Source organism: Melozone crissalis, unplaced genomic scaffold, assembly GCF_028551555.1.
Source record: "Melozone crissalis strain CALT ecotype California unplaced genomic scaffold, PUWL_Pcris_2 ptg000062l_1, whole genome shotgun sequence".
Taxonomy (NCBI): Eukaryota; Metazoa; Chordata; class Aves; order Passeriformes; family Passerellidae; genus Melozone; species Melozone crissalis.
In genome coordinates, this window is record NW_026535840.1 from 1,418,000 (window position 1) to 1,441,933 (window position 23,934).

General features: G+C 49.8%; 1 protein-coding gene across 1 annotated transcript in view; it reads right to left on the reverse strand.

Annotated features, from left to right (window-relative positions):
* Positions 1 to 23,934, reverse strand: part of COL13A1 (collagen type XIII alpha 1 chain) — an 86,568-nt gene that overhangs the window by 2,441 nt on the left and 60,193 nt on the right. Inside the window, exons 24-43 of the mRNA XM_054288404.1 lie at positions 23,689 to 23,751; positions 21,617 to 21,670; positions 20,249 to 20,335; positions 19,736 to 19,789; positions 19,488 to 19,532; positions 18,861 to 18,929; positions 17,946 to 17,969; positions 17,525 to 17,578; positions 16,782 to 16,826; positions 16,387 to 16,539; positions 14,415 to 14,513; positions 12,431 to 12,472; positions 11,922 to 11,948; positions 10,615 to 10,695; positions 8,314 to 8,349; positions 6,225 to 6,278; positions 5,893 to 5,946; positions 5,103 to 5,138; positions 2,310 to 2,396; positions 1,333 to 1,410 (exon numbers count right to left, since the gene is read on the reverse strand). Of these exons, the coding sequence (XP_054144379.1) occupies positions 1,333 to 1,410; positions 2,310 to 2,396; positions 5,103 to 5,138; positions 5,893 to 5,946; positions 6,225 to 6,278; positions 8,314 to 8,349; positions 10,615 to 10,695; positions 11,922 to 11,948; positions 12,431 to 12,472; positions 14,415 to 14,513; positions 16,387 to 16,539; positions 16,782 to 16,826; positions 17,525 to 17,578; positions 17,946 to 17,969; positions 18,861 to 18,929; positions 19,488 to 19,532; positions 19,736 to 19,789; positions 20,249 to 20,335; positions 21,617 to 21,670; positions 23,689 to 23,751 (1,242 nt within the window). The remainder of the gene's footprint in view (positions 1 to 1,332; positions 1,411 to 2,309; positions 2,397 to 5,102; positions 5,139 to 5,892; positions 5,947 to 6,224; positions 6,279 to 8,313; positions 8,350 to 10,614; positions 10,696 to 11,921; positions 11,949 to 12,430; positions 12,473 to 14,414; positions 14,514 to 16,386; positions 16,540 to 16,781; positions 16,827 to 17,524; positions 17,579 to 17,945; positions 17,970 to 18,860; positions 18,930 to 19,487; positions 19,533 to 19,735; positions 19,790 to 20,248; positions 20,336 to 21,616; positions 21,671 to 23,688; positions 23,752 to 23,934) is intronic.

The window sequence follows — 23,934 nt, forward strand, 5'->3', positions numbered from 1 at the left end:
TGTGAAATGAGGTGCCTTACTCAGCCAGAAGTTACTCCATAGAAACCTGGCTGTGATCATTGGGACACAAAACACATGGCTCTGTGGTCTTCCTCCTTGGAGCACCATTCTGGGCAGGGATGGTTTCACCTGGGGGACTGGCACAAGCTTCTACTACCCAGAATTTACAGGGCAGCAACTGAGACTGTGAGTGGTCACTGTCCCAAAGAGGCAATGGCAGCACTCAAAGGAGGGGGCACTGGAAGGAAAATTATATTAGCTCTTCACAAAGCTCAAATAACAAAGGCTTTTAATGGCAATTTCATGGTGCTTTTTTCTTTTCCCCTCAAGAAACTAGGAAAATCTTTTAAACTAAATGTGGCTTTTTGCTTTGGGATGCATTTTCCCAGCTAGTTGAACTAACAAATCCCATCCCTTGCAGATGGCTTCAAACCTCCTTAAGTGAGCATAAGGAAAGACCATCCTCCAGCAAACCTTGTCATGCCAAACAGGGCTGGATGGGCAGGGGAGTAAAAGTTTCTTTGTATTATGGAGATGCTGAAACTCTCCCAGAGAGCAAAAACGTCACCTGAATGCTGCATCTCCAGAAAACTCAGAGAAAATGAATAAATTTATTGGGATACTAAGAAATCACTTGGGGTTAAGTGTTTCTGAATACTTTTGTCCTACAACAGTTGGGCTAGATCAGGCACTAATACAATAATCATTTTATTACTTGAATAAGATGGATATTGGGAAACAGGCAATTCTAAATTCAAGTGTTTTGGATGCTATGGGTACAATTTGGACTTTTGGGGAGAGACATAAATAGGAATGATCCAGCAGGGAAGTTAAGTGTCCCTATTAATATGTGTCACATGGGCTTACTAATGGGATAACTATTCTTTTCAGTCATCTTCATGTATGGGGTGACTGAGGTCATACAGAACCATGTCAGGCTGTGCTCAACACACACAAGCAATTAAAAACAGAGTTAATGAAGGACACAAGCACGCAGCTCCTTGTGAGGAAGCCAAGCCAGTGTAGAGCTGGGTCTGCATACACTGGTTTATTGTCAAAGGGAAGGCAAAGGAAGAAGTGAAGCTGCTGTAAATAAAACCACATTCCAACTCTAATTTTCCTCATGCCACAAAGTGCTGCTGACAGATGTTGGGGATCAGAATGAAGGGAAGGGCCTGGTTCTGACAGCAGCAATGAGAGGGAGGGAGTCTGGAGACAGGTAAGGAAGGAACTGCCAGGTGTTTCCAGGGCATGCAGCCGTTTGGGGGATCAGAAATAGCAGCAAGAGGCCAAAAGCAAACGAGCATGCAGGAAAGGGAAGGTACACCATACCAATGGGCATGGGGCATCCAGGCCGTCCAGCCCAGGTAACCCCGGCTCACCCTTCTCGCCTTTAAAACCTCGCAGACCCTGTTCGTGAAATCAACCACTATCGTTATTTCAGTCAGTGCCAGGCAGCCCCACGCCCCAGGAGGAGAGGCTGAGAGCCAGCTGGGACTGGCACAGACGGGGCACTCAGCTGCACACCCACACTGAGCCCTGTCTGCACGCTGGGCTGTGCAGCAGCAGCAGTTTCTGTCATCTGTGAGCCACGAGATGCTTCTCTGAGAGGATGGGAATGGTGTTTCCTCCATTCCAAAATCAGCCATTCCTCCAACCCTCACCGAGAAACCCAGCAGCTGGATTTCTAAAAGAATGATGCCCAAGTTCTCCTGGAATCTGTGGCACTGCTAGCAGATTGCTGGCAGTGTTTGCTGCAGCATATGAATTTAGATTAAAATGTACACATATTCCTGTATTTATTTACTTGTCTAGACTTATAGCCAATCTGTTTTGACAGAAACATCCCATTTAGGGTAACTGAGACTTGTTTTTGCTCTGGGTAGTGCAGCTCAAGTGCCCTGTGTGCTCTCAGGCCACCACATCAGCTGGCTGCTATTCCAAGGCAAGGAACCAGCATTGCAGTTTTGCTGTCAGGTAGCTTTGATCCCATGGAGCATCTCCAGAGAAGAGCTGGAACCAGCAGCAAGGGAGACAGGGCTGTATCCACAGTGGAGAGAGCCCTGAACTCCCAGCACATGGCACACCCATGTACCCAAACCTTTGTCTGGAAGAGGAAGGAACATAACCGTGGTCACTCAGCAGCCTGATCCCTCAGAGGATCACTTGGTCCCACAGGCTGTGGTGGGAACCCAGCTGTGCTTATCCAAATGTTGTACTTTTGCAAGACCATTATTTGTGTTATGATTTCCTTCTGTCTTCCCCATCAACACATCTTAAAACAATACATTTGATGAAACAGGACATACCAACGGACAGGGTGCATCTAATCCAGGTGCTCCTTGGTCTCCCTTATCCCCTTTAGACCCTCTAGAGCCTTTCTTGCCCCTCTCCCCCTGTAAATAATAGTTTAGTCCGAGAAAAAAAGAATACACAAAAGCTTTAGGATCATCCATTTCAAACAAATGTCAGCGATAGTTTAAAAAAGGATAAACATTTAGGAAACATTTTTAAAATCAATCTCCGTCTGAGATGTGAAGATCAATGTCTGGAGCTGCTGAGCTGTGGCTGAGCTGCATAAACACTGTGGCTGCAGTCCCACATGGCCAGGGCTCAGCACCAAAGGGATGCTCACACCACTTCCCAGGGCTTCCCACACACCACAGAGGGCACCTTGGATGGGAAAACAGGATGGAAACCACCCCTCTGGCCAGCACTGTGCCTCCTTATCTCCATCTCCAGCTGCCTGGGAAGGTCCCTCTTGCTCTGGGATAGCTCTGGGATAGCACTGGGAGGCTTTTTTGCCCCTCTGAATTCCCATTCTGACAGAAAGTTTCACTCGGGGAACCACAAGCCAGGGAATGAAGGAAGTGCTCAGCTCTGAGTCTGCACAGTCTGGCTGTCCTTTGGGATGCTCTGAGTAGTGCTCTCCCAAAAAACCTCTTAGACCAGGGAGCAGTCCTAGGCAGCACAGCCACAGGTCCCTGATCCTTAACTGGCAGCACAAGGCAGGGCATAGGGTGGCATTTGCCAGTTACATCCACACCAAATCCTGCTGTGTAACAGGAAATTCTCAAAGCTGCTGAGCATCCAACAGGGGAAGGGGCTGCTGCACAGGGAACTGAGCTTAGGGTCCTCATGTTAAAGGAATTAAGGGATAAAATCAGACAGCACAGGCTGCTGCTTCTTTAAAAAATAGTGTTAAACCCAAAGCTGGCAAGAGAAATGGATGGGAGAGGAGAGGCAATGAGGAGAAGTCACCCAGAACCAAGCACTGGAATGGAGAGGATAATCCAGGAAAAATGCAGCATGGGTTGCTCTGGAGGAAGGAACCAGGAAGAAAGGTGGAAGAGGAGGAAGGGATAAAGGGGACAAAGGTGGACCTGTAGGAGCAAGGAAGATGCACAAACACACAAACCCCCCAGCATTAAAATAACAGCAGGACAAGTTCAGGGCTCACACTTTTTCAGCTGGCTTTCACAAAATGCTGGCTGTCCCCACTGCCGTTAGTGCCACAGCCCAGGCACAGCCACGCTATCTCCTGCTCCAAGAGAGAGCAGCAGGAGCATTTCAGGGATTTAAAAAGCATTGAGGAAAAGAGAGGCTTTTGGCAAACTGGGACTTCAGAGTAGGGGAAATCCCTGTACAAAGGCTCAGTGGCAAAAGGGGCACTCTCTAGGGCCCCCTATAATACTGCACTTGCCCATTCACACTCCTGAATCTCACTTTGCCATTGCAAACTGCAGCGAGGCAGAGTGCAGTCATGCCAGCAGAACTCCCCACTCGTGCTTCCCAGCTCATCCTCTACAGGGAGCTGCAATTTCTCCCAGTTCTCACCTGCTGTTATGCCAGAGCTCAGAGATATCTCATTAATGAAAGAGCCTTCTTTTAACGAAGGCACTCAGTTCAAAAACCAACTGAAAAAGTCTAGGAATTAAAAATGACAGTTTTTTAGAAGAAGCCGCACACGCAAAACAAAAGTGAAGTGAAAGTTAAGAAGCAAAGCCAGAAATGCAATGATTAAAAAAGGGGAGAACTTTGGTGCTTCCATGACGCTTGAACCTTTCTCCCCTAGTTTAAGATGCCAGTTGGCTTGGTGCTGTCCAGAACTGTCCTTTCTGTGCAGAGGTAGGTCAGAAACCCATTGCAGACAGAGGACAGAGAACACTCACTACACATCAAAAGCAAATCCATATAATGAAATCATCACATGGGCACATGCACTATAAAAATTACATCTCCAGATAAATTTAGATGGTGTCACAGTCTTATGAATAAAAGGTGTGGCTACATACACTTGTACTGTACTGAACCTCTTGACATTTATACAATTGTAATATTACAGACTCAAATGCAAAAGTAATTTATATTTCTAAATATAAATTATTTCCAACCACAGTTCTTAAATGTTTTTATCAAAAAGATCCAGATTCAAGGACTTAACAGGCAAGAAAACCTGATGAAAAAGAAGGAGCTTCTCAACAGACACTCCTTAGCAATGTTTATCTTTCCATAACGCTGGTGGTACAATGGGAAAGCTGTAATTTCTGTCACTGGGTTTGACCCAGCTCTTCACCATCACATCAGGACAATGCCTGAGGAGACTTCAGGCCTGATTCTTCAAGACAGGCAAATTTAATTTATCTTTTCAAAATTTCCATCTTTCAAATTCTCTGCAGGATTGTTTGCTAGAAAACAACCTTCTTTTTCATGCTTTGGGGACAATTTAGAAGTACTGAAATAAGATTTGCTGGCTGCACCTCAGCTGATTCTCCCAGGAATCCCTATTATCCATCAGGAACTAGGTAAGCAGGATTTCCTAAGGCACACCATGCTGGCCTAACTCAAATCCTGTGCTTCAGTCAGAACAGAGGTGTGACCACAAGGAGCACATCAGAAAATCCCTCTAGAGCCTTCAGCGAGGTGTAGCCCAACGTTCCAGGTGATGGAATGAGCTACAGGTCTCACACCTGAAGCACAGGTGTGCAGAGTGACTGGGGTGAAGGTGTGGCACCCAAACCATGCTGGTGCCACAGGAGCTCACTGGGCTGTCACTGAGTACAGCTGTTAGCAGTGAAACACAAAGTGTGCTGGGAACTTACCCGGACTCCCTTGTCACCAGGTAGACCTTGTAAACCCTGAAATGCAGCAACACAGAAAGAGACATTTCAAAACAAGCAGATTTCACCATGTTCCCACTAAAGAGACGAATGTGTGCTCAGGATTTTGGGAGTTTTCCATTTGGTGCAATGGCTATGTCAAAAATAAACACAATTTTTCCAACAGGCAACCTCCTCTTCACTCCATCAGACCATGCAGGTGATAACACCACTACTACCTATCCTATGGACTCCTTAGATAAGAAACAAATTAGTTATGAGCATGCAACAAACTTCCTTTTTTGCGTTAAACAACAAAGCCACTCCGTAACTGCATGAGACCACAGCACCAACCCCATTTTGCCAAAAGCAATCCCAGACAGTGGAATTAACATCACTGAAGGCAGCTTTTGTCCCTTTTGCAATGACAGCACAGAGCTCTCTCAGACAGGAGCCAGACACCCAGGCTGTGAAAGGTAAAGGAGCTGCTCAAAAGCAGCATTTTGGACTAAGAGACACATCCTGGGAGTCCCACACAGCTTCTTTAGGTAGTTCAAGGACCAAGGTGAATTTACAATTTCCTTTCAGCCTCCTCCACATCACCCTGAGTCTGCTCTGAAGCTCCTCAGCTTTTTCTGTCACTCCCGTAGTGAACACAATCCTGTAACTTGAGTTGGTTAGTAACAGCTAAGCCAGCTGTGGCTGCAAACACTGTGTCACAGAACATCTTCAGCTGTCAAGCACAGCAAGGAAACAGGCTCAGGAGGTAAATCCCAAGGATTTCCATACTTACAGGAAGCCCTGCTGGCCCCATTGGTCCTGCAACTCCAGGGTCTCCTTTACTGCCCTGAAATGGACACAGAAGAGCAGAAACTGTTCACATTCCTATTTAGTACAAACAGGCAACAGAGCACCATAGAAGAAAAAGCAAAGGATGCACTTCAAAGCACCTGAAACCCCCCAAGGTTGAGATACTGAAGCACCAAAGAGGCCCAGCTAAGGCTCTTGTATGAGCAAGGAGAGGGCAATTCCAGCTCTGGAAAAGCCTGGAGCTCCTCTGTCCCCCAGAGCTGTGGTATCTTCAGAGAAGTTCTAGAGCATCTGTCAGTTCTGAACAAAACTCACCCTCTCTCCTTTTGGTCCTGCTGGTCCCGAAGCCCCAATTGGTCCTGGAATACCCTGCAGTTGTAGGAAGGAAAACACATCAGGATGCTTTTATTTCAGGCCTCCTTAAAGCCAGGAGATGCTGCTGCTCCCTTAGGAAAAGCACAGGCTGGTGGAGGAAGGCACCTAGCAGCACTACAGCTTTCAGTTGGCAAGGCAATTTGAGGAACATGAGAACTGAGGTGTTAGATCACAGCAGCACCACTTCCAGAGCCTCATTTGTACTTCTGAAGCTCTCTCCTGACAATAATTTCAGCCAGCATTTCTGCCAGCTCCACAACAGGAATTCTTTCTTTCTTTCTAGGTGACACCAGACAAGGCTGAAAGCTGTAGCAGAATAAAGGCCATTTACACACATGATAAACATTTTGCTTTTCTTTTTGCTTATTTCCCTATTTTCTCTACCCCCTCCTGGAGTCAGTGTAGCTGAGGAGATGGGAAGTGTTGGGTTGGTGGTTCATGCCAGCTGGCAGAGCCCATGCTGCAGAGCTGGATGCAGGTGTGTACAGGCACAGGTGTGAGCTGGGAGGGGCATCCTCCTGTCCCTCTGCTCCTCCTTTGCCATTCCTGTCACTCCACCAGGCTCCCAGCCACGCTGACAGGAACGCCCAGTGTTTTTCCTGAGCCTTTGACACAGAGCCCATCTCCCACCAGCACACCAAACCTCCTTGCTGGTGCTCCTGAGACTCGCCTGGCCTCTGGGAAATCAATCAAAGCCATCTTTAATGTTGGCAGCATGGGGGTTCAGTAATACCCCTCTGGCTAAGAACAGGATTCCAGCCCCTCCAACTCACACTCCTTGAACCACAAAGGTATGGATCTACAATTCCCTCATTAAGCCTCAATAAAGGGATTCTTTTGAGGCACATTGCCTGACTCCGAGGAAGAACCAAGGAGAAAACTTCCCAAATGGGAATCTTTTTCTAAAAGCCTTAAAGCAAAGGGTCTTGCACTTTTTAATGTCAGTCTGCAATGCTTAGTCACTAAAGGAACCCCTCTGATGACAGCCTGACAGCTCATGTGGATCAGGAGAGCTTTCCAGAGAAGTCCAGATCCACAGAACACAAGCTGAGGAGTAGCTCATGCAGCACACAACTTCAGTGTGGCAGAGAGAACAATCAGGCTCTCCTGAGATCCATGCAATTGTGGAAATCTTAACTGCCTTCATTTATGCATCATTTACTGCTAAGGAATACACTGAAATCTCCTCTGCACATCTATAAAATTGTATGTACAGTTTCCCCAAACAACTGACTCTATAAGCTGCCACTCAGATTCTCCTCAGCAGTCAGAGCAGCTGAAATTATTCCCAGCTACACTGAGGAGGAGAAATTGCTTTTTGTTTTTAAATAGCCAAGTGGATTGTACATGGGTGATCTGTGATTTCCCAAGAGGGATTAAAAATATTTGGCTGTTATTTAACAGCTGTTACCCAAGAATAGCCGAGTGGTTTGCAGAACCAGGTTGGCATTACTTAGAATGACAGGATGGTTTAGGTTGGAAGGGGACTTGAAGATCAGCTTGTTCCAACCCCCTTCCATGGGCAGGGACACCTTCCACTATCTCAGGTTGCTCCAAGCCTTGTCCAGCCTGGCCTTGAACACTTCCAGGGGAGAGGCAGCCACAGCTTCTCTGGGCAACCTGTGCCAGGGCCTCACAGTAAAGAACTTTTTCCTCCTATCCAACCTAAACCCATTGAATCTTGCATTTTGAAGCCATTCCCCCTTGTGCTGTGACTACAGCTGCTGATGATGAGTCCCTCTCCCATCTCCTGGAGAATGACAGGTTGGAGCATCATGGAATCATGCAGAGGTTTCATTCCTCATGTTCCTGAGATACAGGGGAACAAGCAGGCTGCGATCCCAGCATCCACACTGGTAGCATCAAAGACAACAAGTGTGTGATATCACTCCTCATTTTAATTCCCTCCCAAGCCTGCTCTGGTAAAAATAAGATCATTGCTGGTATAAACAAGACTTGGGTGGAAGACACAACACGAGTGACGACGGGGGGGGGGACAAACATGGGGTAACAGAGAAGTGGAACTCACCGCTGGTCCAGGCCTGCCGTCTAAACCTGAAGCACCCTGAACAGGCAGGGAGGGGTCACAGAAACCAGGCACAGGAGAGGGTGAGGGGAAACAAGAGGTGAGTCAAGCAGTGACTTGAGACAAACATATGCTTGCAATTAACAAAAATTAAGGACAAGTGATGGCACTTACAAGCAAACCAACAAAAACATAGAAACGCTGAATACACATAACGTCGACCTGCAACTTTCAGATCCTCTTAAATTTCCCTCACTCAATGCCACCAGGAAAACTCCTGGGGAAGCAGCTGTTCTATGACAGGTGGTGAAAAGAAAATGTGAACAGTGGAGCTGGAATCTGCACTGCCTTTGTGGCAGGCTGGGCAACACAGGTGAGACACAAGGCTCAGAGGCCTCTGCTCACCAAGGCATTTACAGGCACTGCAGAACCATCAGCTGTTCAAGCTGCTACCAAGAACTCCGGGGCTTGTGGTGCCCACTATGTCAGCTGCAGGCTTGCTCCACTCCACGGGCAGTTGTTTGGGGGCTTATGAAACAGGTGGCTCATCTCCCTGTGTCACCAGTGCAGAGTTACACCAGCCTGAGATCAAGTGGCCCCTTGCTGTCTGCTCAGCTCCTGCTCTGAATCTCCTCATCACAAGGCCTGACTGTGGTTCTGCCAAGGCCCATCAAGCCCAGTGGCTTGGAGGGAAACTGTGGTAGGATATAAGCACCAAATCTTGAGTTTTCCTCCACTTGAGCATTACAAGCTTCTCACCCTGTCAGCCAAGGCTACTGCAGATAATCAGGACTGGAATTCCAGCGTGACGTCAAGCCCCAAGTCAGAGAAAAAGGCAGCAGATCCAGCTTCAGGATTTTACAGCCTGAAATATTTTAGAACCTGCTTGGCACTGCATTTGGTTTGACAGGCTGAAGATACACTGGATCAGGCATGGAAAGCCCTATGGAGAGAGCTCAGTGCCTCTGACGAAGGATACAAGTTCCACAGTATTTGATCTTAGGAGCTGTGCTGCCTGGTTGGCCAGCCAATATTGCTGATCCCAACAAAACATTCCTAAGAGGATCCTTCTGAGCCAGCATTCCCACCTCCACAGCTCAGGGAGAGGGATGGGAAAAGCCAAGGTCCCCCATGGGGCTCACTGCTGTAGGAGAAGCAGCTAGGGCATTCCCTGCCACAAGGATGAGATGTTGGGATAACTGCTGGGCTGATTCTGCTTGGGCTGTCACAGGGACCTCCTTCTCCTGTCTGGATACCCCACAGGCCCGAGGGAAAACAACCATTTACACAGAAAACTTCCATTGCCATGTCTCAGGGGACGGGGTTCTGCCTTCTCACTGCTTCCCTGAGGCACAATCCCTGGCCTGTGAGCCTTCTAAAAGCATCCCTCCCTTCTCCCCACTGCTCTGCCTGGAGCCCCAGGGAATGTGCTCAGGCTGGGAGCCTGGGGTCAGAGGGGATTCATCCAGGCTCTAGAAGGGAACCACTGCTCTGCACAACTAAAGGAGTAAAACATTTCACAAACAAAGACACACGTCTCAGCCAAAGTCAGGGACAAGGGGTCTGGGTGGTTGAACACAGGATAGCAAGCACATGAGATGCACTGTGCAGTGTTTGTACATTTGAGGAAGGTCTACAGTGCCACCAGTGCTTTTTATGATGAGAGAACCTGGGGGCTGGTGGAACAACTGGGTAGGACTAAATCACCACCAACTCACCATCAGGTTTGTATCCACAGCCCCTGCAACTTCTCTACAATACACTGTGCCCCAAAGTCTCTTGCTAAGCCAAGCAGTGCTCTAACCCCAGGGTAAGGGAGCTGAGCTCACACACAGCAGGACAGGCTGGGCCAGGGGGAGCACTGATCCCATGGCAGAAGGGACAGGAATGCTCCAGCTATCAAACAAGCTGGTTGCACTAAGAACCACCACGCTTTGTACAAAGCTTAGCCCAGGACACAAACGGCTGGGGAAGGTTTTTCTCTTTCCACATCTCTGACTTATGTTTCTCATCTTCCCCTGAAGTGCACAGAGCCCCCAGGAAGGCTACTGCTGGATTCTCCCAGTCCTGCCAGAAGCAGGAGGAAATAAAGTGATCGCTCATCTATTCAGCACATCTAGAAGCTGAAGGCTCAGCACAGAAACTGAGGCTTTGGGTTTAAAAAGCAAAGGCACAGTTATTTATAGACTGTCTCTTTCTCTGACTGCACACAGCAAATCTCCACGTGCCTCTGCCATTGAGGGATCCTTTTACAGCTGCCTTTGGCTTGGCTCCCAAAGTGCTGCTTGCTTCCTGGATACTCACGGGTAATCCCAGCGGCCCTCGGTCTCCTTTTTCACCCTGGGCACCCTTCTCTCCTTTCACTCCATCAATCCCTGCTTCCCCCTAAAGGAAGGATGGAGCAGAAAATAAACCACCAGAACAGCCCTTATATAACAAACATTCCTCCCCTCAGAGAGCCCTGGGAGCACAGGAGGCAGCAGAGCAATGCTTTAGCCCAATCCCAGCCTAATCTGAAGAAAAGCACCGTCATTCAAATTACCCCTGTGTGAGCACTGCTTTAACTCAGAGGCAATGAGAGGAGACTCAGGCCCTGAGATAAAGATGTTCACAGCAGAGCTGAGCTCACTCCAGGGCTGCTCTCCCTGCTGTTGTTGCTGTATATATACATTTATATATAAATATAAATAACCACAAGTTATCTGATACAGTGGGTGTACATTTTAAGATGTGGATCCACTGGAAGTGAACGACAGGTGGCAACAAGCCTTGGAGAAAAATCACACAGAAATAATTTTTGGAGAAACTTTTGTAAATTCTAAGGCATCAGTTTCAACATTTCAGAAAAAAACAATTTCAGCATTTTTTCCCAGCTGTATATTTAAAATTCTCTATTATAAACTATAAAGCAATATTAAACATAATACTCATTGTACTTAAATTCAAAATGTACCCAAAACTTTTTTCCTCCTCGCTGCTGTTCACAAGGCTTTTTAAAACACACCCATCCCTTTTAGTGCCCAAACAACGCTGGTGGCCAAATACTAAGAATAATTAAAATTAAGATACTTTGCACATTTTCCAATCTTTGCCCAGAATGTCACCAGAAATATGCAGCTCTCCTTGAACATTTCCACTCCCCTGTTTTTTGAGTAGGAAACAGTTTTACAGTGAGCAAGCCAATGGTGCAGGCTGAGCATTTGGATGAAGATGAGAAAGATTCTCGCCACCAAGGATGGTGCAGTACTCAAGTGCTTCACAGCAGAATGCACAGGGTCATTTTAAGACTAATTGTTAGCTAGAGCTCAGTTCCTTAGGACTGTGTGGCAAACTACCCACCCCACTGTACAGACCTCCACCCTCCAGACAAGATTTCAACCGTGTTCTCATGGGCAGAATTCCACAGACCAGTGAATTCCCCTGGGTGAAAACTGGAGGGAATGACCATTTTTTCTGGGTCCTATGAGAGCTGCTCATCCATTTCTTTCAAGAAAATATCCAGAAGGATTTATCCTCTTACCAAGATGGAAGAAACCTGAACTGCAAGGATGTTACTGAAGGGAATTCTAGCAGCTGGGACAACCACAGTATGTAACAGTTTGTACCCTTACCTTGGGTCCTGGGACACCCTGAAGACCCTGGATTTGGGAGGAGAGACAACATGTCAGTAATGTTTCAGGATGTTTTCAAACTCCAGGAATCCCAGTGAAGCATGCAGTGCAGAGGTTTTGCTCTGTGGGGCAGGAGCCCCCAGCCCAAAGCCTCTTTATCTGTGTAAGGGCACTTCATGTCCTGCTCTCATCTCCACCCAGAGCCTCCTGCCAAGCACGGCCTGGCTGGGGGCCAGGTGTGCTGCTAAGACAATTTCTGCGGTTGATCCCTTTAATCCCATCCATCCCATCTCTCTGCTGTCTTCCCTTTCATCTCCAGCTAACAAACCCTTCTTTCTTTGCCCTCCCGGCCCTGGCCTACCCTGGGGGTGGCTTTGGAAGTGATCCCAAGCATGTTCCCATTTCAGTGGAGTGGCTCTGGCTGTCTCCACACAGAACCCTCCCCAGCCACTGCCTGCTCTAATCCCATTCCCATTCCCTTGCTCCTCAGGTGAATGACTCAAACTTACTGGAGGTCCTGGAGGGCCCTGGGGTCCAGGGGGCCCAGATACCTGGAAAGCAAAGCAAGAGAAGTCACATCAATGTGCTGCCCAAGGGGCAAAGTGGGGCTGCTCAGAGGGGGACAGGGTGCAGCAGAGCTCCTCTGCCAGCCTGGGAAACCTGGGTTCCCCCCAAGGACTGTGTTAGGAAGCAGCAGCAATCCAGGACTGAGTGGCTGGGAAGCAGCAGCAGCACTCAGGGGAGGGTTATGCAAAGGTTGCCAAGCTTTAAGAGCAGGGAAAGTAGTGAGGTTTGTTCCAAAGAAAGGTCCACTTCCACTACTCTACACCATTCCTACAAGGAGGCATAGGATTGTCAGTGTCATATTTTCTGAAAAATCCCCTTGCCCAGGATTCTTCTCCTGGGAAGCTGAGAAGCCTCAGGAAAAAAAAGAAAACAATAATGATCTCATTTGCTTCTCCTGAGTTTAGCTGCTTTGGAATGTGGTCTGGAGATTGCTCATTAAGTTAAAACAATTCACATGTTGGATAAACAATCACAGTCAGGCTGTGTCAGGACTCTGAGAAGAGAACTAGTTTTCACTATTATCTTTTTGGCCTTCTGTCTGTATCCTTTCTCTATTCCTTAATATAGTTTACTTTAGCATTCTTTAATATAATATAGATCATAAAATAATAAATTAGCCTTCTAAAAACATAAAGTCAGATATATTTTTCCTCCCCATGAGGGGGGACCCCAAAAATACCACACAGGGACAAAAAGCAAAGGACATTAAAGAAGCAGTCTGGCCCCACACGTGTCAATGGCCTGTGGGACTCCTTGCTGCAGGGCACTCCAAAGCTAGGGGCGAGTCTGAGGGAAGAACAGGCAAATTCAAGAACACCAAAATCCTTTGGAAAAAAACCAATACATGTGTATAGATACACACGCAAATAATTGCCAGGAAATCAATTACTGCAAATGCTGAGGAGAGTATTTGTTAGGCTTTCCAAGACCTGTTCTTCCCTAGGCATTCTTTATTGGCTGGGGGTTGTGAGAGAGCTTGTTCCTGTGCCAGGGAAAGGAGGATCAGGAGCCAGGGCTGCCGGTGCAGCCCCACAGCACGAGGCTGGCTGTGCCCAGAGGGGCTGTGCCATTCTCCAGCAGCACTGCTGCCACATCACCCTCCCCTGCTGCTGAGATCCCACAGGAACACGGAGCAGTGCCTACCACGGTCACTGGCACACTTGCTGAAAAATCCCCTCGCCAGGATTGCTTCTCCTGGGAAGCTGAGGAGCCTCAGAGAAGAATGAAAGCAATAATTATCTGATTGCTGCTCCTGTGTTTGCTGCTTTGGGACGTGGTCTGGAGATTGTTTATCCAACAGGTGATTGTTTCACTGGTTTCATGTGAATTGTCTTTAATTAATGACTAATCGCCATCAGCTGTGTCAGGATTCTGAGAAGTCAGCCACGAATTTTTAATTAGTATCTTGTTAAACCTTCTGATGTATCCTTTCTCTATTCTTTAGTACAGCTTTAGAATAGCATTCTTTAATATAAGTACATAAAATAATAATTAACCTTCTAAAAACATAGTCAAATTCATCAATTCCTCCTGTGTCCTAGGAACCCCAAAAATGCTACATCCTTGCTGTCCTGGATTCCCTTTGTCTCTGTGCTCTCCTTTTCTCCCAGCACACAGCAGCAGAGCCCATCAGCACTGGCTGTGCTCTGGAGCTCCACTGGAGCTGCCTGTGCAGGCTCAGCATATATATTTATATATAAATATATTTCTCCCAAGAGAAGTGGGAACAGACCCTGTGTTTGACATTCCCTGGGTGCTGCTGGAGTCTGAGGGACATCCTGTGACCCCTGACACAGGGGGAGGGCTCTGAGCTTCCCAGGACAAATGTGCTTCCCAGGGCACATTTAGGAAATGAGCCCTTGTGTGCTGCTCTGTGCTATTTTCTCTTCACCAAGGAAAGAGCAGCCTTCTCTTTTCCATTCTTACTGTCAGTCCTGGAAGTCCAATGGGCCCTGGCAATCCTGATGGTCCTGGTATCCCTTGGTCACCTTGTTCTCCCTTCTCTCCAGTGGGGCCATCTAGACCCTACAGATCAAGAAAGACTTGTGGAGTTTTGCACAGCTAAGTCAGGCAGACACATAACACATCAGTGTAAGAGCCAAGACTGGCTCTGGTCATCCCAAGAGTACCCTGAAAGCCTTGGGCATCCACTGGGCACCCAGGGAAATGCAGGACTTCACCAGCACTGAAAACAGAGGGGCAAAGGGCTGAACATCCTGCTGTCACTGTGGATGCACCAGCCCCCAGCTTGGGGATGGGGTGCTGCTTTCCTGCCTCCAGGTTCTGCCCAGGGTTATGCAGTTTGCTGGACTCCATGCTAGCAACCACTCCCCACAGCCATGTTGGGGCAGCAGGAGTGCCATCCTGGCCATGCCATGGAGAGGCAGGAAATCATTGCACAAAAAGCCCTGAGCAGTGCTGGGGACACGGGAGCTGGGACAGACTGCAGCTGGGACAGACTGCAGCTGGGACAGACTGGGGCTGGGACAGACTGCAGCTGGGACAGACTGCAGCTGGGACAGACTGGTGCTGGGACAGACTGGTGCTGGGACAGACTGCAGCTGGGACAGACTGGAGCTGGGACAGACTGCAGCTGGGACAGACTGCAGCTGGGACAGACTGGAGCTGGGACAGACTGGAGCTGGGACAGACTGGGGCTGGGACAGACTGGTGCTGGGACAGACTGGAGCTGGGACAGACTGGGGCTGGGACAGACTGGGGCTGGGACAGACTGCAGCTGGGACAGACTGGGGCTGGGACAGACTGGAGCTGGGACAGACTGGGGCTGGGACAGACTGGAGCTGGGACAGACTGCAGCTGGGACAGACTGCAGCTGGGACAGACTGGAGCTGGGACAGACTGGAGCTGGGACAGACTGGGGCTGGGACAGACTGGTGCTGGGACAGACTGGAGCTGGGACAGACTGGAGCTGGGACAGACTGGAGCTGGGACAGACTGGGGCTGGGACAGACTGGTGCTGGGACAGACTGCAGCTGGGACAGACTGGGGCTGGGACAGACTGGAGCTGGGACAGACTGGGGCTGGGACAGACTGGGGCTGGGACAGACTGGTGCTGGGACAGACTGCAGCTGGGACAGACTGCAGCTGGGACAGACTGGAGCTGGGACAGACTGCAGCTGGGACAGACTGGAGCTGGGACAGACTGGAGCTGGGACAGACTGGTGCTGGGACAGACTGCAGCTGGGACAGACTGGGGCTGGGACAGACTGGAGCTGGGACAGACTGGTGCTGGGACAGACTGCAGCTGGGACAGACTGGGGCTGGGACAGACTGGGGCTGGGACAGACTGCAGCTGGGACAGACTGGGGCTGGGACAGACTGGGGCTGGGACAGACTGCAGCTGGGACAGACTGGTGCTGGGACAGACTGGTGCTGGGACAGACTGGAGCTGGGACAGACTGGGGCTGGGACAGACTGGAGCTGGGACAGACTGGGGCTGGGACAGACTGGTGCTGGGACAGACTGGAGCTGGGACAGACTGCAGCTGGGACAGACTGGAGCTGGGACAGACTGGAGCTGGGACAGACTGGAGCTGGGACAGACTGGGGCTGGGACAGACTGGAGCTGGGACAGACTGCAGCTGGGACAGACTGCAGCTGGGCACTGTGCCCCAGTTAGTGGCTGGGTTCTGAGGGTTGCTGCCCTCCCAGAGGGGTGTGCTGGTGCCTCCTCTCACTCACACTCAGCCTGCTCACAGCAGGCAGCAAGCTGAGCAGGGCACACGGTGCCCAGAGCAGGGCAGGCCAGCACAGGTGCCAGGAATCCAGGATCTCCTGCCCTGGGGCACTTGCCCCAGCAGCGGCCAGCCTGCAGGAGCCCTGGCCCTGCCCCACAAGCTGGGGGGGCAGCAGGCCCAGAGAGGCTCTCATTTACTCACCGGTGGGCCCGCTTGTCCTGGCTCTCCCCTGTCACCCTTCTCTCCTCTGTCCCCAGCGTGGCCTGGCTCTCCCTTCGTGCCAGGAGCTCCGTCCTTCCCTGGCAGCCCCTGAGGCCCAGGGGGACCCATTTCTCCAGGCTTGCCACGTGGGCCCTAAATGAAATTCGCACAACAACAAGCTTACAGGCAGAGTAAGGCTCGGAGCCTCCTGCTCATCCCTTCCCTCCCAGCTACACCCTTGGGACACAGGACAAAGCAGCACTGCCATGACAAATGCTAGGACGCTGACAAACCATTAATGCTCCTTCTGTGAAGCAAAATGCTTTTTTTCCTCGTGGGAAAAGCAACGGTGTGATAGTGCCAGAGATGACCCAGGTAAGAGCTTTGTGCCTCACCTTTTCTCCATCGTGGCCTGGGGGACCTGGCAAGCCAATTTCACCCTGAAACACAGAATTGTTACTTTGGCACTTGGAAAGCAGCTGTTCTGACTCCTTCTGCGGGGCACTGTGATGGAAAAGGGCAGGCATTGCAGAAACAGCCTGCATGGACTACTCACAGGGAAAAAAAGCATGAAAAATCCAAATTTTTTCCCGTAATCACCAAAAATAAAACATGGAAACCCCTGGGGTTTTCTGCAGTCATAGAATTAAAAGAAAAAAAAAAAAAAACAAAAACACAAAAAAACAACCAAACCAAAAAAAAACCACCAAAAAAAAACCCCAAACAAAAAAACACACACACAAAAAATAAAACATGGAAAGCCCTGTTGAAACATTACATTATGTGACTGCCTGATCATTTTCCCCATCTTGTTGATCCTGAGTGCCAGATCACAGCCCCAGGGCAGTCATGCAGCCCCCAGCCAACACAATCCCACAGTTTGGTTCCCACAAGCTGCTTCCTGAAGGGGAGGGCAAGGAGAAAGGATCCTTCATCTTTCAGATTAGGCATTATCATTGTGGGAAAAGAGATTTTCAGGATATTACTGTGCGTGAGGAGGAGTGGCAGAGGACAGCAGGACAGTCTGATAGTGCTGGGCAGGAAATATTGGAGCACTGGGAAGAGCTGGGGGTGGGAATTCTGCCTGGGCCACTCCTGTGTTTCCCTGAGGTTTGCAAGAGCTGAACTGGGACAATACCTTCTGTCCTGGTGGCCCTGGAGGCCCAGCCACGCCTGGACGTCCTGGGGGCCCCTAGGTAAAGAAAAAAAAAATATTTTCATATTTATATTTTTGTGGTTTGAAACCAAATACCCCTCCTAAGTTTAAGGAATATTCCAAGGGATTCCTAAAATCCTATTTTGCTGGGAAGATGAGCAATGGGGAGCCCTGAGAGCTGCTCTTCCCTGCTCCCTCTGAGCAGCATGTATGACCTCCTAGAGCAGAGAGGAAAGCCCTGATCAGAATCCAAGTGCCAGGAGCAGAAGGCAAGAGGAGCTCTTCTTTCAGCTGTCAGCTGCCCCAGCTTCAGCTCCCAACTGCACTTAAATTGTCAGGCCATCTGCTTAGGGTGGACATATGGCTGCTTGTGTAAAAGCCCACAGCATGGACAGGAACTCACCATCAAGGCCAAAGTTCGTATTTCCTAGAAAAAAAAAAAAAAAGTGAAAAAAAATTAAAAAAGCAAACAGCCATTGCAAAACTTAAGCTTTTTCCTGGAGTTGGCTTGTTCTCCACTAATGTAACACTGGCCCAAATGAGTAAGGAGCTTACAAAATTAAGAAGAGGGAAAAAAAACCCAAAAGCAACCCAAACTAAAACTCCCTCCAAGTCCCACAGAGCTGGGCACTCCATCCTCCCATTCCTTGTGAGGAAGCTTTGGTGACTTTATTCACCACTCCCAGGGCATTCATGTGACCTCTCTGTCCCCCAGTGTCACTGCACCAGCCCAGCCACTGTGGCATCCACATTCTCTGGAAAAACCCCTTTGCTCTTGGGAAGATGAGAAGCCTTTGAGAAAAAAGAAAACAATTTTTATCTCATTTGCTTCTCCTCTGTTTTGCTCATGTGGAATGTGTTTGGAGATTGTTTACCCACAGGTGATTGTTCCATTGGATTCTGCTGTGAGTTGTTTTCACTCTTTGGCCAATCTGGGCCAAGCTGTGCTGGGACTCTGGAAAGAGTCACAGGTTTTCATTATTTTTAGCATTTTGTATCTTTTCTGTATTCTTTAGCATAGTACAGTATTTTTTAATATAATATAGTATCATAAAATAATAAATTAGCCTCCTGAGAACATGGAGTCAGATTCATCATTCTTTCTTGCCACGAGGGTCCTTGCAAATACAATACAGCCAGAGCACAGGTATTCACCAAAACACTGCAGGCAGTGAGCTCTGGGATCAAGGGGCACAACCAGAGCTTCCCTTTGCTGCTGCTGCTCAGGAAGCAGATCTGCTCTATTCCCTGTCTGCATCCCTTGGGAAGCAGCAAAGCATCCAGCAGACACCTCGCAGGACAGGAGGGAGCTCCTCACCTGCAGAGCTTCACTGATGTTCCCATCATAGTCCATCATTTCATCCTTCCCAGGCTCTCCTTTGGGGCCCTGCAAAACACCAGGTCTTCAGCCAGGGGCTGGCACTGCCCTTCCCTGTGGCTCCCTCTGAAAAAGGGGGCTCAGAGGGGCCCCTCTCACCAGTGCCCAGTTTTTCATTTATTAGAGAAAGCCCCTGCAGTGCAGGAGATTCTACAGAATTACACCCAGCTCAGCTCACCATGCCACACCATCAAAGCTGGCAGTCTGGGAAGAGGTGAAGTTGAGGCCAGAATCCAGAAATTGGATTGTTTGACCAGCTGTTAGATGTGTGCATGCATCCACCCTCTTGCTGCCCCTTTCTGGCAGATCAAGGGCCTGAGTCCACACTGGGATGTCCAAACACACCTCTTCCTATGGATGAGCCACCCTGACATGGTCTGGGAAAACGTTTCCCTCTAATGTAGGGCTGAGGGTGTGGAGTGGAGAAAGAGCCCACCTCAAACTTAGCCCCTGCCCATCTGTGAGTACTCTCGGCGACAGCAAAGCCCAGTCTGGGCTGTCAGTGGGGTCCCACTGCCCTCAGAGCCCTCTGAAGGGCCAGAACGCTGTCAGTGAAGGAACACCTACCCTTGGGCCCATGGGTCCCTGGTCTCCCGGTGAGCCACGTTCCCCCTGAAACAGGAAAGTCACAGTTTTAGCAAAGCTTCACTTTCTTGAACTGCAGAAATCACACTCTGCTGCTTCTCTGAAACAGTCTGGGCTAGACAGCTTGATTTAAAATCTTCCTTCTCAGCTAAGTTTGGTGCACACAGGAACAAATGAGCAGCTCCTGAAGCTGGGAGCCCAGAGCTGGGCTGTGCAGAAGCACTCCTCACCTTTTCTCCCTGTGATCCTGCAGCACCAGGCTGACCAACGTCACCAGCTTCTCCCTGGCAGGGAGAGAAAGGAGAGGCACGGGGTCGTGTTGTGTTCAGAGGGTGCAACTCCCCTGCTGGCTTTGCATTTCCAGGAGGAAGAGCTGCAGAGCTGCACCAGCCAAGACCCTTCCTGGGCTCCCTTCTCCTCAGGTAGCCCAAATCTCCTGCCACCACTGCCCACCAGGCACCCTTCTGTTCCACCCAGTGCACAGGGAGTGTTCACACTGGTTTCTCACAGAGGTTTTTGAGCACAAGAAGGGTATTTTTCCTTCCAAAACCAGTTCACAAACTCTCTCACCTGCAGCACGCAGAACAACAGTACTAGAACACTCTGTAGAACCTGGTATCCCTCCAGCAGCTGATCAGAGGTGGGCACACATGAAAACAACCTTTGCTCCTTCCCACACACCTTGTGCTGGGCACAGTCCCTCACAAGCCAACTGTGTGAAGGAAAAACCAAAAACCACTCACCTTTGGTCCAGGGGGTCCAGGCAAACCTGGAGGGCCAGGTTCTCCTTTAGCTCCCACCAAGGCATTCTCAGCAATTCCCTTCTCTCCCTGTTGGCAAAGAAGAACAAGCCACGTGTCTCAGTTCAGATTCTGCACCTCTGTAAGTCCACTTGCTAAAATACTGGCTCAGAGAGACACAGCCAGGACAAGATCCATCAGCCGGACTCCTGACAGCCCAGAGAGCAGCAGCTGGCCAGGAACCAGGACAGCAGGTCCTGCTGAGGGTCCTTGTGGAGCCCTGCCAGCAGCCAGGGCCACACTCATCCCTTTGGCTGCACCAGGCTCCTGTGGACAGCTCTCATCCCCCAACCTCCCCCTGAACACTGCTCTGCTGGTGAAACTGAGCTGATTAAACCACCTGACTGATGATGGTTCTTTGGGAATGCTCCCTCTGGAGCTGTAGCCACAGCCCTGCACACCATGTCCTTTGCACAGAGCAGATAACAAGGCAGCAACAGGAGAGCTTTGCCATGACACCCTCATCCCTTCCTGAAATGGCCACTGGCATTCACTGCACTGCCCCCTTTCCCAAAGGAAAAGCAGCCTGTGCAAGTCTGGTTTGAAAGGTGCGATTTGCACCTGGAAATCTCAGAGCTCAGGGGAAAAACCAGTTCAGGGCTGAGCTTTATGTGACCTGCCCTGGGTCTCTCTGAGCACAGCAGTGCAGCTCCCCACACGCCCAGCTCCTCATCATCCACGGATCCTGGAGCAGGAGGGAGGCTGAAATGCCACAACACATCTGGGGTCATGGTTTTAGAGGGGAACTACTGGAACATGATTCCGTGGTCCTGCTCCCAGGACCACAACCTCCCCATCACTGCATTCCTACAAAAAGGAATCTTTTGTGAGCCTCCCTCACACCCTGACATTCAGCTGAGCAGTGCAGGACGTGCTGCCACAGTCAGCTAAGAATGTGTGAAATGCACAGGAGGGAGGGAGGAAAAGGGGTGAGGGTGGCCCCACCAAAAACCCCCCCGAAAAACAAAACAAACAAAAAAAACCAAACAAAAAAACAACAAAAAAGAAAAAAAAAACCAAAAAAAAAAACCAATCCAAAAAAAACCCCACCAAAACAAACAAACAACCCCAAAAAACACACAAAAACCCTCCAATAACAAAAAAAATAAAAACAAAAAAAAAACAAAAAACCAAAACACACGAAAAAACCCCCCACAATAATACCAACAACAACAACAAAAAAAAACCACCACAACAAAGCAACAATAAAAAACCACACAAAAAAATCAACAACAACAAAAAAACCCCCAACAACCCAAAACCAACCAAACAACCAACCAAAAAAACCCACAATTCAGGACTGAGACAAACCTTTGGGCCAGGAAGCCCAGGAATTCCAGGGTCACCAGCTCGTCCCTTCTCACCCTGTTGGCAAAACAGACACGGTCAGGGCTGACTGTGCAGGCTCCCCATCCTGGAGGAGTGATCTGCTCCTGGTTTCACACCCTGTTTCCCCTCCCTAGGGATTTTATTTTGGGCACAGACCTTGAGCAGGACCGGCTCAAGACATTACACGTTTTTGCCCAACCTTTTGACTATTTCTGCACATCACTGCCATTTCTCTTCAAAAGAAGGTGAATGAGAAAGGGATCCCATGCATCTTCCCTACCCCTCTGGTCTGCTGAACACCTTTCCCTGTCCTTCTCCTGCAGAGGCTTTCCCCGATCCCATGCCCACAGAAGCTGTTGCCCAGGGTGATTTTTAGGTGGAGTGCAGGGCTTTCTGCATGCCCTGCTCCAAACCCCAGCCTCACCATGCTCCCAGACAAACACCAGCAGTGCAGCACCCCAGCTGGCAGCCAAGCTCTGGGACACACACTGGCCATGGAAGCAGTGAGGACAGGGGGGCAGAATGGCAAAGGCAGCAGCTGATGGTGCAAGGTGATGCCTGCAGAGCTGCAGGCTGAGCTGAGTGAGGCACCAGGGAGGATTTCACCAGGGGCAGGGAGCAATGGGCAGCATCCAGCATTCCCTTGGTGAAGTGGCTTTGCTCACACCTGGGCCGTATTTTCCATATTGGAGCTCAATTACTGTATGTTGAAGTTAAGTTCTCCTCAGACCATTCCACCCAGCTGCTAACCCCATGGTTTCCAGGCACACTGTCCTGTCTAGGAGCCTGCCTTTTGCCAGGACAGGGAGAGACTGGAGGTTTCTGTTACCCTGAAGAGATGTCTCAATGCATGCCCAGGGAAAGGTGTGTTCTTAGCCCCTATCCCACAGCTCCAAGACTCAAAACTTGTACAGATTCGACAGAACAACTCAAACCCTCTCTGCCCCCGCAGGAGGCCATGCTGTGGCCTGCAGAGGCTGTGCTGCTCATCAGAGCTCAAGGGCACTCATCTGACATGCAGGGGACCTGCACCAATGCTCCAGGAACAGACATGCACTGGTGCCTCCCTGGAAAATAATCTACCAGGAGCAGTATTTTTGTCAGGCAATTCTAGAGTGCAGTGACCCCTTTCTCCAAGGTAATTTGGCTTCCAGCCACCTGTAAGCCCCCCCTCACCCAGCCTGCTTTCCCCTCCGGAGCATGCACATTGCTAAATTAATGCTCCTCTCCCTGGAAAGAGGGAAAACATTTTCAAGACCTCATACCCACGGAAAAGGTTTGGCATTGAAGCTTTTTGTAAAAATATAATTCTTAATCCTGTCCCAGGGCTCTGTGACTCCCTGATTCTGCCTTGGTACCCCACTTTTCATTTAAGGTCTGCTTTGAATACACACGTCCATAAGAACTACTGAAAACATCCTGTGCTGCCAGAACTAGGGTGCAAAGCAGTGCCTTTCTTGAGGAAGCAGGTCAGGTTCCTGGATCCCTGTCCAGGCTGTTTCAGTGCCTTTCTTGAGGAAGCAGGTCAGGTTCCTGGATCCCTGTCCAGGCTGTTTCAGTGCCTTTCTTGAGGAAGCAGGTCAGGTTCCTGGATCCCTGTCCAGGCTGTTTCAGTGCCTTTCTTGAGGAAGCAGGTCAGGTTCCTGGATCCCTGCTCAGGCTGTTTCAGTGCCTTTCTTGAGGAAGCAGGTCAGGTTCCTGGATCCCTGTCCAGGCTGTTTCAGTGGCTCTCTTGAGGAAGCAGGTCAGGTTCCTGGATCCCTGCTCAGGCTGTTTCAGTGGCTTTATGAGGAAGCAGGTCAGGTTCCTGGATCCCTGTTTCGGCTGTTATTTCTGGAGTCAGGAGAAGGGGCCCTGTCCTCAGTCGTTACCGGGACAAGGCTGCACCCCAGGCACCTCATGCTGCCCTGGGACGTCAGGGCACACAGGAACACACAAACACACCCTTCGGCAGGGGGGGCAGAGCCAGCACAGCACACACAAGCCCCTGCAAGCACCCCAGTGCAGGAGCACAGCACTGCCAGGAGAGCCAGCCCAAACACGCAGTGTCCTACCCGCTGCCCCCTCTTCCCTGGCACACCTGGGGGGCCCATCCTGCCTGGCACTCCAGAATCTCCCTTGGGGGGAAGAAAAGAGACAGAGAACGTTGTGTTACACGGCTGTCACACGCTGTAACATAACCCAGCCAGCCCCACACAACAGGAGGCAGCTGCTCTGGGATGGGGCAGTGCTGAATTTGTAGGCAACCCCAAGAACAGAGAGATGAGTGAATGTGACTCCATGTTCCTAGAAGGCTGATT